This window comes from Chiloscyllium punctatum, chromosome 1 (genome assembly GCF_047496795.1).
Source record: "Chiloscyllium punctatum isolate Juve2018m chromosome 1, sChiPun1.3, whole genome shotgun sequence".
Classification (NCBI taxonomy): Eukaryota; Metazoa; Chordata; class Chondrichthyes; order Orectolobiformes; family Hemiscylliidae; genus Chiloscyllium; species Chiloscyllium punctatum.
Genome location: NC_092739.1, coordinates 94,600,529 through 94,618,894, shown reverse-complemented (window position 1 = coordinate 94,618,894; position 18,366 = coordinate 94,600,529). Strand labels below are relative to the sequence as shown.

General features: G+C 38.6%; 1 protein-coding gene across 1 annotated transcript in view; it reads right to left on the bottom strand.

The window, feature by feature from the left end:
- Positions 1–18,366, bottom strand: part of pde4d (phosphodiesterase 4D, cAMP-specific) — a 1,329,084-nt gene that overhangs the window by 168,695 nt on the left and 1,142,023 nt on the right. The window contains exons 6-7 of the mRNA XM_072571159.1: positions 11,844–11,915; positions 117–153 (exon numbers count right to left, since the gene is read on the bottom strand). Of these exons, the coding sequence (XP_072427260.1) occupies positions 117–153; positions 11,844–11,915 (109 nt within the window). The remainder of the gene's footprint in view (positions 1–116; positions 154–11,843; positions 11,916–18,366) is intronic.

Below are 18,366 nucleotides of genomic sequence, written 5' to 3'. Positions count from 1 at the left end.
GAAATATTACATGCTGCCCTTTAATAAGGAATTGTTAGAAAAATGTTCTCTGCAATGCACACCACTCACTGAAGGTGCTTTATCATTAGCTCCCAAAGAAACATGATGTAACATACCTGTGCAAAGGGAGTCACTATTAGGTCATCTCCATGGCTGCAAAATATGAATAGATTAATCGTTATAATTTATCTTTTATCAAAATAGATTGCAGCTGTTAAATAACACTTGTGATAAACATAACATATAGAATAATTATTAATTTAAATACTTTTAATGCCCCATGAAATATGAATTCATACAATGCATCTGGTAATTGAACCACAATGCCAGAAACTCAAAAAGGCCGTGGTTCAATGGCAATCTGATCTCGGCTGATGAGCAGATATGCTAGTATCTTATTTTCATCAGAGTGAATCATAAGAGATATGTTATGTAGAAGCTGAAGTTGGCCACTCAGTCTATCAAATTTGCTGTGCCATTCAATGAGATTATGGCTGATCTGACAATCCTCTTCACCACTTTCCTGTCTTTTCCCACAATCCTTGATTCCTTTCCTGATCTTTACACGCAGAGGGTGGAATAAGCTCCCAGAGGAGATGGTGGAGAATAGTACAATTACAACATTTATAAGGCATCTGGATGGGTACATGAAGAGGAAGAATTTAGAGGGATATAGGCCAAATGCTGGCAAATGGGAATAGATCAGTTTAGGATAGCTGGTTGGCACAGATTAGTTGGACCACATCTATCCTGTCAAGCTCCCTAAAGTTTTATATGTTTCACTAAGGTTGTCTCTCGTTCTTCAAAAATCTAATGAATACAATTTATAATCAGAAAATCCCATTGTTCTCAATCGAGTGAACCTTTTCTGGAGTCCATCCAAATGCCAGTATATATTTCCTAAGATAATGGGGCCAAAACTGTACGTAGTGTTCTAGGTGTGGACTAATTAGTGTCTTGTATAGTTTTGGCAAGATTTCCCTCTTTGTATATTGCATTCCCTTTAAAATAAACATTCCATTTGCCTTCCCTATTACCTGCCAAACTTGAATCCTAACCTTTGCGATTTATACATGATGACCCCTGCCAAGATCCACTGTGCTGCAGTTTTCTACAGTCTTTTTCCATTTAAATAGTATTCAGTTCCTCCAATCTCCTGGTAAAGTGCACATTTTCCCACTTACAATATGGAGTACTCTGTGTGTAATCCTCACTAATTGCCTTTCCACCAATTTTTGAATAATCCGCTATAGTATAATCGCTTCCTTCATTCAAGTCATTCATATATAGCGCAAATAACTTTGACTCCATTAGCTCCATCACTGATTTCTGTGGCATTCCATTACTTACAGGATGTCATCCTGAAAAGGCGCCCATGACCCCAACTCTCTATCTTCTATTAGGTAGCCAATCCTGGATCCATACTCAATAAACTACCCCAATATAATGGGCTATAACTTTATTAAGTAGGTTTATGTGCAATACCTTGTCCAATGCCAATTGTTGATCGAAAAATATTACAACGACTTTATCTACTCTGCTTGTTACCTCCTCAAATAATTCTAGTGAATTTGTAAGATATGATTTTCCTTCGTGGCACAGTGGTTAATACTGGTGGAACGGTGGATCAGTGGTTAGCACTGCTGCCCATCAGCTCCAGGGACCCAAGTTTAATTCCAGCCTTGGATGATTGTGTGGAGTTTATACATTCACCCTATATCTGTGTGGGTGTCCTCTGAGTGCTCTGGCTTCCTCCCTTACTCCAAAGACATGTCAGTGAAGTGGAGTGGCTATGGTAAATTGCCCATAATGTCCGGGAATGTGCAGGCTAGGTAGATTAGTCATGGAAAGGGCAGGGTTATTGGATGGGATGCTCATCAGAGGGTCAGTGATGACTTGATGAATCGAATGGCCTGTTTCACCCTGTAGGGATTCTACGAAGATATGCTGATTATATTGTGTATTTCTAAATGCTCTGCCATCATATTCATTAGAATAGACAATAACATTTCCTAAATGACTAACTGGTCCATAGTTACCCTTTTTTTTGTCTCCTTCCCCATTTAAAATAAAAGTGCTACATCGGCAATTTTCTAATCTCTGGGGCTTTTCCAAAATCTAAGAATTCCTTAAAAATTCTGACCAATGTATGTACATCTGTGGCCATGTTCTTTAATATCACAAGAGGCAACATATCGGTTTTTAGCCCTATTAATTTCCCAAGTACTTTTTCATTTATAATATTGTGTTGCCTACCATGAAAACTGATTGAAAGTATTTGGCGCTATTTGATTCCTCATCATCATTTCCCAGCCTCATTCTCTATGATCACTATGGCCTCTCTCTTCCCTTTCAGACATTTATCGAACCTCGTAATGTCTATTTTTAAGTGAATTATTAATTTGCCCACAAACATATTTTCTCCTTTTTTTTTTAAACATCTTTTGTTAATTTTTAAAACTTTTACAGACTTCAATTCTATCACTAATTTTTACCACACTGTTTTTTTCTTTTCAACTTGATACAATCCTTAACTTTCTTGGTTAACCATGGTTGGCTTATTACCTTTCACTGATCTACAGTTATAAACATTAATATCCTGATCTTTTGAATATATATTCAGATCATGATATGCAAACCACATTAAAAAGATGTGTGCTGCAGAAAATTAACATCCTTTAACTTGTCAAAATAGGTAATGTGACAACTTGTACTGGGCTATTCTATGAAATGGTGACTTGGTTTCTATTGGAGCAAAACTATTCAAAGTTTGTGAGAAGATTTGTTGTTCAGGTGCTCGTTGTTGTGGTTCTGTTCACCGAGCTGGGAATTTGTGTTGCAGACGTTTGTCCCCTGTCTAGGTGACATCCTCAGTGCTTGGGAGCCTCCTGTGAAGCGCTTCTGTGATCATTCCTCTGGCATTTATAGTGGTTTGAATCTGTCACTTCCAGTTGTCAGTTCCAGCTGTCTGTTGCAGTGGCCGGTATATTGGGTCCAGATCGATGTCCACAGATTCAATCAATAAGCACATCGATCTGGACCCAATATACCGGCCACTGCAGCAGACAGCTGGAACTGACAACCGGAAGTGGCAGATTCGAACCACTACAAATGCTGGAGGAAACATCACAGAAGCACTTCACAGGAGGCTTCGAAGCACTGAGGATGTCACCTAGACAGGGGACGAAACGTCTGCAACACAAATTCCCAGCTCAGCGAACGACAAGGAGCAAAACTATATCATAAAGTAAATCATAGCATTACTTAAGTTTCTCTTTTTGTGTTTTCCTTCAGTTTCAATCCTTACTTAATAGAAACAGTTAAGAGTTAAACCAAACTGCTTAATGCTTCAAAATTACAGGAAGAAAAGTAAGCATAAACTTATAAGAGATTTAAATGTCAGTATTATATATTTAGTTACTGTTTTTATCATAATGTTATATTGTTTTGAAGCTATTATTTTGTACATTGCCTGTACAGTGGCCAGAAAGAGTCCAGTAATCTCCATATCTTTAATATGAAACATTCACAAATGTACATGACACCCTGTTCTAGGTCATAACATCGTTCCACTGTTAAATGTTATTTCCTTTAGAAGTTCTCATCCAAGATATTGTGTGAAGGTTACTGAGAATTAATTCAGGCAAATGAAGCTACAGCTGCCACTTCTCAAGGAACACAATGGCATTTTTATATCTATAAAATCCTGATTTTAGAATCAGTGAATAACATGACTGAAAAAGGATGAATCATCAAACCATGCTGAAAAGTTGCCATCAATGGCATTTCCCTATTTTTTTCCCAATCGTTTGCAACTTATACTGGGACAAATTGTACAAATAGATATATTCAAAAGTATTTTAACTGCATGCATTTTAATTGTTTGAACATGCTTCTTAAATTATATAACATACATTAATGCTGAAACAGTTAGAGATAGGAGGAGGGACAAGGCATGAATGGAGAATAAACATTGGCATATATCAAAAACCTCTGTTTCTGTCCTCTCAGTTCTATACAATGTTATTCTCTGGGTTTAATAGTCAGTGCAGAAGTGACAGTGTTCACCAATGATCTTTGAAGGAAGCTGCCTCCAACCATCCAATGATCTCTGGTACAGTGAATTTTATGTTCCCAGCAATAATCTGATATTAAATGAAAAAGGTCCCAAATATATTGACAATGGTGATGTCACAAAGCAGGATAAGTCATCAGTCATATTGAAGCATTCTCACACAAAGTAAACCAGGATTTAAATGTACTGAGCTTTTCACTTGAATTAAATTTCCTATAAAGAACAAAATAAATGATTGGGAAATACACAGGGAATGAAGCTGGAAACTGAAATATCACAATCATGCTTCCTAAATTTTAGAAATGTAATTGTTTTATCATAATGAAAACACATTTCACAAAAAAGACATTTTTTTCAGCAACACTGACTCTGTTCAGTAATAATTATGAAGTTCATACAGTGCGAAAGACCCAGTTATACCACATTAAACAAAGTGTAACCTGTTCATGGGCTCTTACAGTGAATATAAAGGGCCCATTTTTGTCAGCTCAGTGCTTTCTAATTGACTGTAGACTGCTGGGACTTTGATAGTGCACTATGTGGAACAACTGTGCATCACTGAGAACAATTTCTGCACTGAATTGTTCACACTCAGACTCAAGAAACTGCTGTCAGTTTCAGTGTTGGAGTGAATGAAAACATCGTTCTTAATAACACAAGTTGCAATACAGGGTTAATGGCTTGCTTTCAGATGGTCTTCAAGTGATATGGCATTCATGACATCTGGATATTGTCAAGGGACAGTCTTGACCTTCGATATAAAGCCATAGCATTTCACTTCTGTTCTCAAAATACCAGGGGTGCTCAAGCAGGACCATTTTGACATTTTGCTAACAGAGTGAGGCAGTAACCTTCTGCACAGAATAGAAGTTAGCACTGTTCTAAAGTCCCCCTAATCACAGTGTACCACGCAGAGATCATCTGTGCATACAGATATATAACTTTCATCAACAAATGCATCTTGCATTAGCATCAAGTCCCAGCTGAATTACTGTTCTTTATATTTTAACACATGCACTATCTCCAACTAAGTTGCCAGAGCCACCATTTCATTCTGTCTGATACCTCTTCTGAGCGTGGCTGAAGCTAACAGCTGAAATAAGGAGCTGTGTTATCTTAAAAGTCTCCAGCAACAAACATCAAACTAACACACTGCACATGGCATCTTGCCTGGTTAGAGATACCACTGATGCATTTTCTTGCCTCCTCTAGAAATTGATAAATGGCAGCATCGTGGGTATGTGTGTGATGACTCTAGTGAAGAGGAATGTGGTCTGAGCAAAATTTATTCTAAACATAGCCAGGGCCAAAAGATACACTGACTTTGAGTAATGCGTTATTATTGTTTTATCCAACTTGAGAAGGAAAAATTATCAAAACATGTTACCCAGGAAATCACTCTTCCAGTCATCGATGTGAGAAACATATTTTCAACAATATAATTTACACAATGAACTTTCAAATGGAAAATGAAGAGAACAAGTCAGTTGTTGCTATTATCTTCTTCAAAGTCATGATTGTAATTACATATATTGTGAAAATCCAATTTTATTTCATGACTAAAGGGACATTATTTTTACTGAAAATATACAGAACAAAAATTACATTTTCTATAATATACATGATTCTTATGATTCAAGGTGCCTTTCACACCTTGAGTAAAAATGCAGCTCTGTAGAAACAACATTGTTAAAGTTTATAATTCAGGCAATATTACATCTGGGGCAAGGTGAACATGTTTCTCAGCAGCTCGCTCTCAGAAATGGGTAGAATGTAGATTGGATTCAATACTAAATATCAAAAATTACAATAATGGAGCTCACTTACTCTGATTTCTTGTGTTCAAGATTAAAAAAAACCTTCTTTGTCTAAAGTTAGTTGTGGGCAAATTCTTGGGATGCATAACAAAGAATAACCAACTCAGATCTGCTGTCCTGACTTATAGTGAGACTGAATTTGATACATGGATTCTGATAATAAATCTTTGTAGATTGACCAAAAAGAACTGAAAACCAAACGGATTCATTAATATACTCAAGAGAAAGGAACCTACCACTCCTATCCAGTGTAGTCAACACCTACTGGAGTCCTACAGTATTTGATTCACTCATGACCTCAAAGTTCCTCAGAAATGACAGTAGGTGTTCTTAGTGTTTCAATATCCTAATCCATCCAACCATTCCTTATAAGACATCCTACCCATTCAAGGACTCGTCTAGTAAACCTTCTTTGAACAGCTTCCAATGCATTTGCATCTTTCTTTAAACAAACAGACCAATACTACACCACTCTTCAGATATGATCCCACAAATATCCTATAAAATTGAAATGTAACTTCTCTAATTTGTATTCAATGTCCCTCATTAAAAAAAATCTATGAGCTTTCCTAATTATTTGCTGTGCCTGCATACTAACATTTTGTGACTCATGCGGTAGGAAGAAGCGGCTTTGCAATGTCGCATCATTCAGATAATATATGTACTTTTATCCTGCTTTTTAAAATTGAAAATTTCACATTTTTCCATATTATATTGCCAGATTTTTACTCAATTAATCAATCAAACTCCCTTTAAAGCATCCCTATGCCCTCCTCACAATTTACTTTCCTACATCCTATCATCAACAAATTTAACTCCCATTATCTTCTGTCCCTTCATCTAAATCATGAATATAGATTCTCTTCTGATTTAGTGGAAGAGTGAACAATTCATCATTTTAGAATCTCTTGAATACCTATTAGTAGCCACTTATTCATTCTTTGATTTCATTGTTCACATTTTAGCTTTCCATGTTAAAATAATGACAAAACATAAGACATTACATGGCATTTCAAGCACAAAGAGACAGTTTTTATTAGGTATGGTCCAATCAGCTTAAAGATAGAAGTGTAAAAAAGCATGAAGCCATTCCTTCTCTAATATCACTTTCAGTGTACAGGGTTTCTTATTTAACACTACATCTTTTTTTATCATTGCAAAGAATGTTACAGTTTTATAAAACAATGGAACAAATCCATATTAATTAATATTAATGTACTTTTTTTTATTGCTGATATTGAAATGCTAATGTCATCCAAAATATGGACCTCATGCAGGAAAGAGTCAACAATAATCTCATAGGGAAAAGTGAGGACTGCAAATGCTGGAGATCAGAGACCAGAGGGCTTTTGCCCAAAATGTCGATTCTCCTGCTCCTCAGATGCTGCCTGACCTGCTGTGCTTTTCCAGGACCACACTCTTGACAATAATCTCACGTGCAACTCTCCGCTGGAGTGATCCAATTGCAAACTAAATTGTAAACTAATTTTACAACTAATCACTTGTAGGCTAATTTATATGACACACATTTATCAGTATCATCACTGAGCATTGCACTACACATTCAAATTTTATTTCAGCTATTGACAGAATAAATCATACATTCCCCTTTTTATAGAACTGTTATAAAACTGCTATATATAGAATCCTTATAGTGTGGAAACAAGCCCTTTGGCCCAACAAGTCCACACCGACCCTATGAAGAGTAACCCACCTACACCCATTCACCTACCCTGTACTTACCTGAGTAATGCATCTAACCTACACACCCCTGAACATCGTAGGCAATTTAGCATGGCCAATTCACCTGACCTGCACATCTTTAAATTATGGGAGGAAACTAGAGCAACCAGAGGAAACCCACGCAGACACGGGGAGAATGTGCAAACTCCACACAGACAGTTGCCCAACGTTGGAATCGAATCTGGGTCCTTGGCATTGTCAGGCAGCAATGCTAACCACTGAGCCATCATGCCACCCCATCATATAGGCAATACACATACACACGTGTCTGTATAAGAATAATAAATTAATGCAATATAATGAAAATAATTTTATGCAAAGATCAGATGAAAACAGGCCACTCCAGTTATCCAACTTTTGCAAGATTGTCTTTTCTTGTTATAATCCTTGATTAAGCATCATTTCCTGAAGTAAAGACACTAGACTGATGTCACGGAGCACGTTCGGGTCTTTACATAATAATTAGTCACAAGAATTATGTAATTGAGTGGTTTTACAGAGTTGTCTACTCTCAACAGTAACTTTAAAAATTATTGGATCTGTAATTCCACATTTTCATTGATGGCAGAAACAGGGAACAGCATGAAATATACAAGCACAATCACTAATTAACTTGGTCATTTAAACTCTGTGCAGAGGACAAATGGACCCAGTTTTCACTAATTTGTGTCAATCCACAGTGTGATATCTACTACCTGATGATGGAAATGTAAATGTTTTTGGAAGGTAAAATGCGCATGTACAACTGTTAAGTTGACAAGTTATTGAAAGTAGATGCGCAGGAGGCTGGAAGAGCATAGCAAGCCAGGCAGCATCAGGAGGTGGAGAAGTTATTGTTTCAGGTGTAACCCTTCTTCGGTTATTGAAAAGTTTTGACTTTCCAAATTCAAAACAAGAACCTACTTGCTTTTGCTGTCAGATTAAATTAAAACCTATGCTTGCAGTCTCAACAGATGGGTTGGCAAATCCAAACTGCTGCCATTATGAACAGTAAAACAGGGACTGCTGGAAAACCTTAGCAGGTCTGGCAGCATCTGTGGAGAGCAAGCAGAGTTAACATTTCAGGTCCAGTGACTCTACCTCAGAATGCTGCTTCTTTCTCTCCACAGATACTGCCAGAACAGCTGAGTTTGTCCCGCAATTTCTGTTTAGATTTTTAATTTCCCAGCATCTGTGGTTCTTTGCTTTTTTTCACTGTCATTGTCGTGTTATTACTGTTTGACTGCTTTCCAGAACTTAGCATTATCATGGGCGGGTGCTGTAAGCTCACAATTTGACTAGCAGCTCAAAGAGGTTATTAAAGGATTAGATGTCTTTAATGTAACATAATGAATATAAATGCTTGGTTTTATAATGGATGAAATGCTTAGGGGATTTAACTACTTGGAATGGGCTTTCATTTTTTTTTATATACTGAACAATTTAATAGCTATTTAGAATTTGATTTTGTTTCATTTCAACATGCTTCATAAGCTCCTTGTATTGTGTGAGTTGAGATGAAAGGTGTAATGGCAAAGGGTGGTATGTAGGGCATATGAGTTGGATGAGCAGCATGGGTTGATGAGATTTGCCATAAACATGGCACAGGTGTATTTTAAGGGATTAAGTGTGAGGGATTAAGGGCTTACAATTTAATAACACAACAGAGACAAAGTCTTAGATGACCAAGATCTTTTAAGCAGCCTGACTCGGTAGCCCATGTGAAGAATGGAATTTTGTCATTCAGTAAAAGTGAAAGGTTCGTGCCAATAAGGCATATTCACACCTGTGCAGTCAGCATTAACATGTGAGCTGTACTCAAAGGAAATAGCAGTTTTATTTGATTGTGTTTTCATGAAATAATTGTTAAAGGACCTCCATCTTTCTGAAAGCTCATGTGGTAAATGTGCTTCATTTTTAAAAAATATATGATTAAAGTGACATAATTATGTCAAAACACAGTAGAAAAAAGTTGAAGAAAATTTGATTTTTGTTTTGAAATAACTCATTGCTTAACCAGGAGCTGGAAGCCCTGGTTTTGATGCTACTGACACCTGCTTATAGTTTCTCCCTCAGATCATCATTTGTCAGTTTTGGTTGCATAATCTCAGCCCCAAGGACCAAGCATTTTAGACTCATCATCTGCAGGAGTTCCTCAGGCTAAAGTCCTGTAACGTTCAAGACTATCCAATCATCTTCAACTGCTTCATCAATGACTTTATGTTCATCATAAGGGCAATTCATTGATTAGTGCACAATGTTCAGTACCATTCACAACTCCTCATAGTGAAGCAGCTCTTTTGCATATGCAATAAGCCCTGGACAACATCTAGCCTTGGGCTGTAAATGGCCAATAACATTGAGTCAGTCAAAGACCATTTCCAACAAGAAAATTGAACTACCGCCCCAAGGTGTTCACTTATATTACCACATTCTGCACTCTCAACATCCTGAAAATTACACTCGTCAAAACAAAACTAAAGAACTGCAGGTGCTGGAAATCTGAAACAAGAACAGGAATTGCTGGAAAATCACAGCAACTCTGGCAGCATCAGTGGAGAGAAGTCAAAGTTAGCATTTTAAGTTTTGTTCTGAAGGGTCACTGGACCCGAAGCATTATCTCTGATTTCTCTCCCCAGATGGGACCAAACCTGCTAAGACTTTCTAGCAATTTTAGTTTTTGTTTGAGGATTACTATCCTCCAGAAACTGAACTGGAATGGCTACAAAATACAATCCCTACAATAGAAGTTCACAAGTTGGGACTTCTCCTGCAAGTCATACTATCTCCAAGACATAAGTCAGGAGGGCGACGGAATACTCTCTACTTCCCTAGATGAGTGCATCCTTTAATAATATTCAAGAATCTTGGCACCATCCATGATAGAGTCTGCTTGACTGGGACCCCCATCTGTCAGCCTCAACACTTACTTCGTTCACCACCGAAGCACACATACTACCATATGCACTATCTAAAAGATGCATTGTAAGAACTAACCAAAGTTCTTTTAGCAGTACCCTTAAAACCCGTGACCTCTACCACCTCGAAGGAGCAGAGCAGCGAAAAAAATAGGAACGTCACCGCCTGCAGCTTTCCCTCCAAACCCCATCATGATTTATAACTATATTGCTGGTTTATCACTGGGTCAAAATCCAGTGGTTCCTTTCCTAATAGCCCTATGGATGTTCTTACACCCCAAGCAGCAGGAAGCTTATCCCCTTCTCCAGCAGCAACCTGGAATAGGCAATAAGACATTGCCAGCCAGTAAAGCCCACATCCCATGAAAGAATTTAGAAGATTTAACTGCAGCATCTAGCAGTACCTGAAATACCGAGCCAATGAACTAGAGGCTCTACTTCAGTTAATTCCATATTTGTCTTATGTGGTAGAACTCTGAAAATATTTGCAGTCACTTGCTTACTTTACCTCTAGTAGTTATTGAGGAGGAGATGAAAATTAAAAGAAAGTTATAAAGGAAGAATATAAATGCATACAGGAAAATTAGAATGAGTAGATGGTCCCAGTTGCAGAACCAGTACTGAGGTAGGCGTGATAAATTAATTTTGCAACTCTATGTCTATGCAACGTTACAGGACTGGAAACCTATGAACTCGGGAGAATTTGGCCAACAATGTAAACTTTTCTGATATAATTATTAAGAAAATATATTTAGCAATAGCTTAAAAAATTCATTTTGACCTCTAAAACAAAGTGAAAATGTATTTATGGTGTTCCTAATATAAAGGAAAAAAAATCTTAAAATTCAAAATAGAATCAATAATGATAATTAAAATAAAATACTGCAGACATTGAATTTCTGAAATAAAAACAGAAAATTAATGTTTCAAATCCAATGTGACACTTCTTTGTAACTGAGGTTAGTGGTGATAATGACTCAGAAATGGCAACCTTTGCTGAGATATTTATAAACATGGCTTGTCAAAGCGATAAAGAACTTTAGAGGTATTAACTCATTAAAACGATATGACTAATTCCATGCAGTTTATGATTCAGTCTTTATGGAACATCTGAAACACCAATAATTTGGAAATAAGGAAGGGAAAAAGCAGGGTGATGTCACCTGTCCGTGCAATGTTTCCTCACTTCTCTGCAAAGTACTCAGGTGAACCATTTGGTTAAAGATAACAGTGATTGTTTTTAAGGAAGTTAGGTAAAGGTTTAGTCCATATTAGTGTTTATGGTAAGGAAGAACGACTACATTCACTTACTTTCCTACCGCCAATGTAAGCACTGGTTCTGATCTCCGTGAAACCAACCTGGGTCTCTGGTGTCGATTACTCCTATCAACAGGAACAAAGGCATGAAAACAAAATCTCAAGGAGACATACGCGATGCTCATCTCATTGGGTCCCAAAGGGAGAAATGACTGATAAGTAACAGATCTTAGTTTTTGAGGTTTAAATATTTAAAGGAGACTGGTGCCTTTTTCAAAAATATTTTAAAGTCCCAACAAATTAAATACAAAATTCCCATATGACCTATACTGCCAACTGTGGGCAGCACATTGGCTCAGTGATTAGCACTGCTGCCTCACAGCAGCAGGAACTCGGGTTTGATTCCACCCTTAGGTGACTATCTGTTAGAATTTGCATGTTCTCCCTGTGTCTGCATGGGTAGTCCAAACATGTGCAGGTTAGGTGGATTGGCCAGGGTAATTTGCCCATCGTTTCCAGGCATGTGCAGGCTATGTGGATTAGCTATGGTAAATGTGGGGTTACAGGGATAGGGTTGGGTTCTGGGTGGGATGCTCTTCAGAGGTTCAGTGTGAACCAGATGAGTTGAATGCCTGCTTCCATACTGTAGGAATTCCATTTGTCCTCTTAGATTTGTTGCAACTCACCTTAAATTTTGCTTTACCTTGTTTTGTTCATGTGTTGTTCAATGTTCATTATTGCCCCAAATGGGTTGTTTTTCATTGTGATATACAGCTAATTTGTGATGCCGAATGACGCCAACAATGTAGGTTCCATTGCTGCACTGGCTGAGGATACCTTAAAGGACTCTTCTTCTTAATCTCTCCCTTCACCAGAGGTGTGGTGACCTTTAGGTTAAACCACCACCAGTCGTCTCTCTGTCTCTAATGAGAGAGCACTGCTATGATCTGGCAAGACCATGGCAACTTTACCTTTTTTCCATTTGAAAATTAACCTTTTTTAACCTGCTTTCATATAATCTATAAACTGTAATCATTCTTTTGGAAATCTCTTGAATATTAGACTAATCAAGTAATATTGGCAAAAGTATTGAATAGGTAGTTACATTACTCTGTTCATCAGATTTCATTACAGAAATATCATTGCTCATGCATTCGGTATTGGTTCATTTTCAATAATAATTTCTTGCTGATCACTTACGTGTCGATGTGTACACTTATGAGTATCACCATTAAGTTGTTGTTATCAGTTATTTTCTCTTCATTAAATTTTTGTTAATATTGTGAATGCAAACAAACCTGACAATTTGAGGATCTGACTTAATGCAAATCTACGTAACTGAACTGCATGGTAGGGATGACTTAACAAAGATTGCAAACCTATCGTGCCATTTGATCAGTTCCTTCATGCTCTACTGCTTGGCTTGTGTAATTGGTCTTTGGCAGTGCTAAAGAAAATGTCACAATATTTGCAATTTAAATAAAGATATTCAGAAAAAGAAATCAACAATAATTACATATTCAAGACTTTTTGATGATTTGATTTGGAAAGGAACATTTAAAGTGCCTTATTTGTAAAATGCTTCAGAATTAACCTTGCAAACAATGAACACAAGCTTGCAAAACACTACTGTACTAGTGCAAACAAAAATCAAAATGATTAGTAAGCTTTGTTGGAAAGGAAGCATGGTTAGGAAAGAGAGATCACATCCAGAGTGAGACACAGCCCAAGTGAGTATATAGTTCAGAGAATTTGCAGGCAGCATGGGAATTTGGTGTAGAGGTGCTTTTGTCTTGACTCCTAGCTCACTGGATTTTTTAAACTGGATAAACTGAAGCCAAGGATCGGGTGCACAGCACAAAAGGGTGACATCACAAGTAAACAGGTAAATACAGGTAAATTGCTGGAAAAGCTCAGCAAGTCTGGCAGGTCTGTCCAGTTTCCATTTCTAAAGGTCACTCCAGCCAAAACGTTAACTCTGATTTCTCTCCACAGATGCTGCCAGACTTGCTGAATATTTTCAGCAATTTGTTTTTGTTTCTGATTTTTAGAAATCACAGTTCTTTCAGCTTTTAAATACAGGTAAGCTCATTAGTTGGTGATAGCTATTGACTTGACTATTACAGGCTACTTTCTGAATTAATGTGCATAGGGGAAATAATTACAGGCTACAAACTAAAAGAATAGTAGGATTTTTTTTAAAGTCAAGTTAAGAACTAAGTAATTGAAATAGAGATGCCAGACCAAGCCATGTATTGTACCTGCATGATGTAGGATTTGGTGGACCCTATGCAGTGACCACATCTGGAGAAAGTAGTGGTTGCTTGAAGAACTCTGGCTCAGAGTTGATGAGCTGAAATCTGAGCTTTGAACACCACGACACATCAGGGAGGTAGAGAGTTACCTGGACACTGTTTCAGGATGCAGTCACATCCCTTAGATTAACTATGTCAAATTCAGGCAGTGGTCAGAGACAGGAGGCTGTGACTATGAGTGAGGCAAGTATCAGGATCCAGGGGGTAGCACTGAAGGAGCCTCAGTCCTTGAGCTTGTGAAATAGGTTTGAAATTCTTGCTCCCTGTGTGGATGAGAGTGGCTGTAGGAAGGATGGACAAACTGATGGTAGCACTGTGGTACAAGGAACTATTTAAGGGCAGGGAGGAAAGAGAAAGGTAGTTGTAGTTGGGGATAGTATTATCAGGGGAATAAACACTATTCCTGTGGCTGGGGTCGACAGTCCCAAAGGTTGTGTTGCTTGTCTGGTGCCTGGGTTTAGGATCTCTCATCTGGGCCACAGAGGAACTTGGAGTGGAAGGGGAAAGATCCAGTTATCATGGTCCACTGAAGTACCACATAAGAAAGAGGGAAGACATTCGGCTGAAGGACTATGAGCAGCTAGGGGCTAAATTAAAAAGCAGAACATAAAAGGTGAAAACCTCTGGATTACTACCTGAGATACAAGCTAATTGGCACAGGGTCAACAAGATTAAAGAGATAAAGGCACGGCTCAAAGACTGGTGTGGGAGAAACAGGTTCGAACTTTTAAGAGATTGGCATCAGTACTGGAGAAGGAGGGAGCTATTCAATGGAATAGGCTCTACCTGAATCATGCTGTGACCAGAGTCCTGGTGAATCACATAACTGAGACTGTGAATAGGGCTTAAACTACATAGTGATTGGGGATGTTCAACTGCATGAAAGATTATGGAAAAAGTTAAATGGGTGGGTATGGCTCAGCAGAGGTTATTAACATTTTCAGAACAAATAATAGAACAGAATACATGGAAACGGTCAGGAATCTAACTTCAAACACAACTGATACGGGCTTTCTGATAAAGGACTTCTGCCTGAAACGTCGATTTTCTTGCTCCTCGGATACTGCCTGACTTGCTGTGCTTTTCCAACACCACTCTAATCTTGACAATTGATAAGGGGACAACTATGAGAAGGTGGGGCAGTTAACACAAGACTGAAGGTGTTTTACTTAAATGAACTCAGTACATGAAACAAGGTAAATGAGCTTGTAGTGCAGATTGAAATTGGCAGTAGGATGTAATGAGTATCTGTAGTGGCTGTTATGGGATCAGGGCTGGAAAATACCCAAGGATACACATCCTATCAAAAGGACAGGCAGGGGCGGGAGCGGGGGCGGGAGCGGGGGCGGGGGCGGGGGCAGGGGCAGGGGCAGGGGCCGGGGCGGGGGGCGGTTGCCTTGCTAATAGGCAATGAAACTGAATTGATAGCAAGAAGTGACATAGAATCAGAAGGTGTAGTATCTGTGTGGGTTGAATTGAGGAATCACAAAAGAAAAATACCCTGATGGGAGCTATGTACAAGCCTCCCGCAGTAGTCAGGATGTGGGGAAGAAAATCAAAATTGGGAGACAGAAAAGGCATGTAGGAAAGGCACTATTCCAATAACCATGAGTGGTTTTAATATGCAGGCAGACCAGGAAAATCATGATGGCATCAGATCTCAGGAAAAGTAAGTTGTGGAATATCAACAAGATGGTGTTTTTGGAACAGCATATGGTAGAGGCAACAGGTAATTATGGATTTCATGATGTATAATGAGGCAGACTTGATTAGGGAGCTTCAGGTGAACAAAATCCTGGGGTTAGTGACTGTAATACAATATAATTCACCCTGCAGTTTGAGAGGGAGAAGACTGGATCAGATGTCACAACATAACAATTGAGTAAAGGTAACTACAAAGCCATGAAGGAAATGCTGTCCAGAGTTATTTGGAAGAATGGGAGCAGAGCAGGAAGACAATGGAGCAGCAATGGCAGGTGTTGATGGAGATCTCTATCTAATTTCTCTTCAAAACTGAAATTTTCCAGCCCAGGCAACATCCTGGTAAATCTCCACTGCACCCTCTCTGGTGCTATCACATCCCTTCTATAATGTGTACTTTATTCAATTCCAGCATAACCTCCCTGCTCTTAAACTCTATGCCTTGACTAATAAAGGCAACTATACCATGTAGCTACTTAACAGCATTATCCACCTGTCCTGATGCATTAAGGGACAGGTGTACATGCACACCAAAGTCCCTCTGATCCTCAGTGCTTCCCAGGGTCCTACAATTCATCTGTTGCCTCATTTGTCCTGTCCAAGTGCATTAACTCACATTTATCTGGACTGAATTCCATTTGTCACTGATCAGCCCATTTGAGCAGCTACATTCTCTTGTTGTTGAAGGCTATCCTCCTTCCTATTTACCGTACTACCAATTTTTGCAACATCCGCAAACTTACTGATAAACCCTCCAACATTTAAGTCAAAATAATTTATGAAAACCACAAACAGCAAGGCCCCAGCACTTATTCCTGTGGGAGTCCAGACTTCCAGTCTGAAAAACAACCTCAGTCATCTCCTTCTTCTTTCTGCCATATAGTCAAATGTGGATCCAATTAGCCAGAATTCCTTGGAGACCATGGGGCCTAACCTGTCAGTCTCCCATGTAGGACATTATCAAAAGCCTTGCTTAAGTCCAAGTAGGAGAAAGAGAGGACAGCAGATGCTGGAGAAGACAGTCAAAAAGTGTGGTGCTGGAAAAGCACAGCCGGTCAGGCAGCATCTGAGGAGCAGGGAAGTTGATGCTTTGGGCATAAGCTCTTCATCAGGAATCAGCCTGATTAGTCCAAGTAGACTACATCAAAAGCGTTGCCCTCATCTGGTCACCTTGTAACTTGTCTGTTACTCTTGCAAACCCCAGAGAATAGAAGCCGAGCCTGTCCAATCTTTTCTAATAAGACAACCCGCCCAGTCCAGATATTAGCATTCTCTAAATTGCCTTCAAAACATTTGCATTCTTCCCTAAATAAGATGACCAACATTGTGCACCATACTCTAGACACAATCCTACTAAGGCCCTGTATCACTGAAGAATATTCTTGTTTTTGCATTTAATTCCCCTTACAATAGATGATAACATTGTAACAGCTTTCCTAATAACTGGCTCTCCCAAGATGTTAACTTCTTGTGATGCATTCATGAGGATACTTAGCTTCTTCTGCATCTCAGAGCTCTGCAATCTCCCACCATTCAGATGACATACCATCTTCAAACCTAAATGGACTTTCTCATTTTCCCACACTGCATTCTATCTGCCATATTTTGCCCACTCACTTAATCTATTAATGTCTTTTTGTAACCAGCTTGAACTGAATCTCTTTTGTTTTTTAGCTAAGTCCAAGTTGGAACATTTTGGGTGGTTTTTTGGTTGTGATGGCTGAGTCACTATGTGGATGTACCTACTAGAGAAGGTGCAAAACTTGACCTATTCTTGGGAAATAAGGCAGGGCAGATGACTGAGATGTCAGTGGGGGTGCACTTTGGGGCAAGCAACCATAATTTGATTCGTTTTAAAATACTGAAGAAAAAGGATAGACCAGATCTAACAGTTGAAGTTCTAAATTAGAGGATGGCTAATTTTGACAGTATTAGACAAGAACTTTCAAAAGTTGATTGGGGGCAGAAATTCGCAGTTAAGGGGACGGCTGGAAAATGGGAAGCTTCAGAAATGAGATAATGGGAGTCCAGAGAAAGTATATTCCTGTTAGGGTGAAAGGAAAGGCTGGTAGCTATAGGGAATGCTGGGTGACTAGAGAAATTGAGGGTTTGGTTTAGAAAAAGAAGGAAGCATATGTAAGGTATAGACAGGATATATCAAAAGAATCCTTAGAAGAGTATAAAGACAGTAGGAATATATTTAAGAGGGAAATCATGAGGGTAAAAAGGAGACATGAGATAGCTTTGGCAAAAAGAGTTAAAAAGAATCCAAAGGGTTTTTACAAATACATTAAGGACAAAAGGGGAACTAGGGAGCAAATAGGGCACCTCAAAGATCAGCAAGGTGGCCTTTGTGTGGAGCCGCAGGAGATGGGCGTGAAACTAAACAAGTTGTATCAGTGTTTACTGTGGAAGATATGGAATAGAGGGAAATAGATGGTGACATCTTGAAAAATATCCATAATGCAGCAGAGGAAGTGCTGGATGTCTTGAAACGCATAAAGGTGGGTAAATCCCCAGGACCTGATCGGGTATACCCTAGAACTCTATGGGAAGCTAGG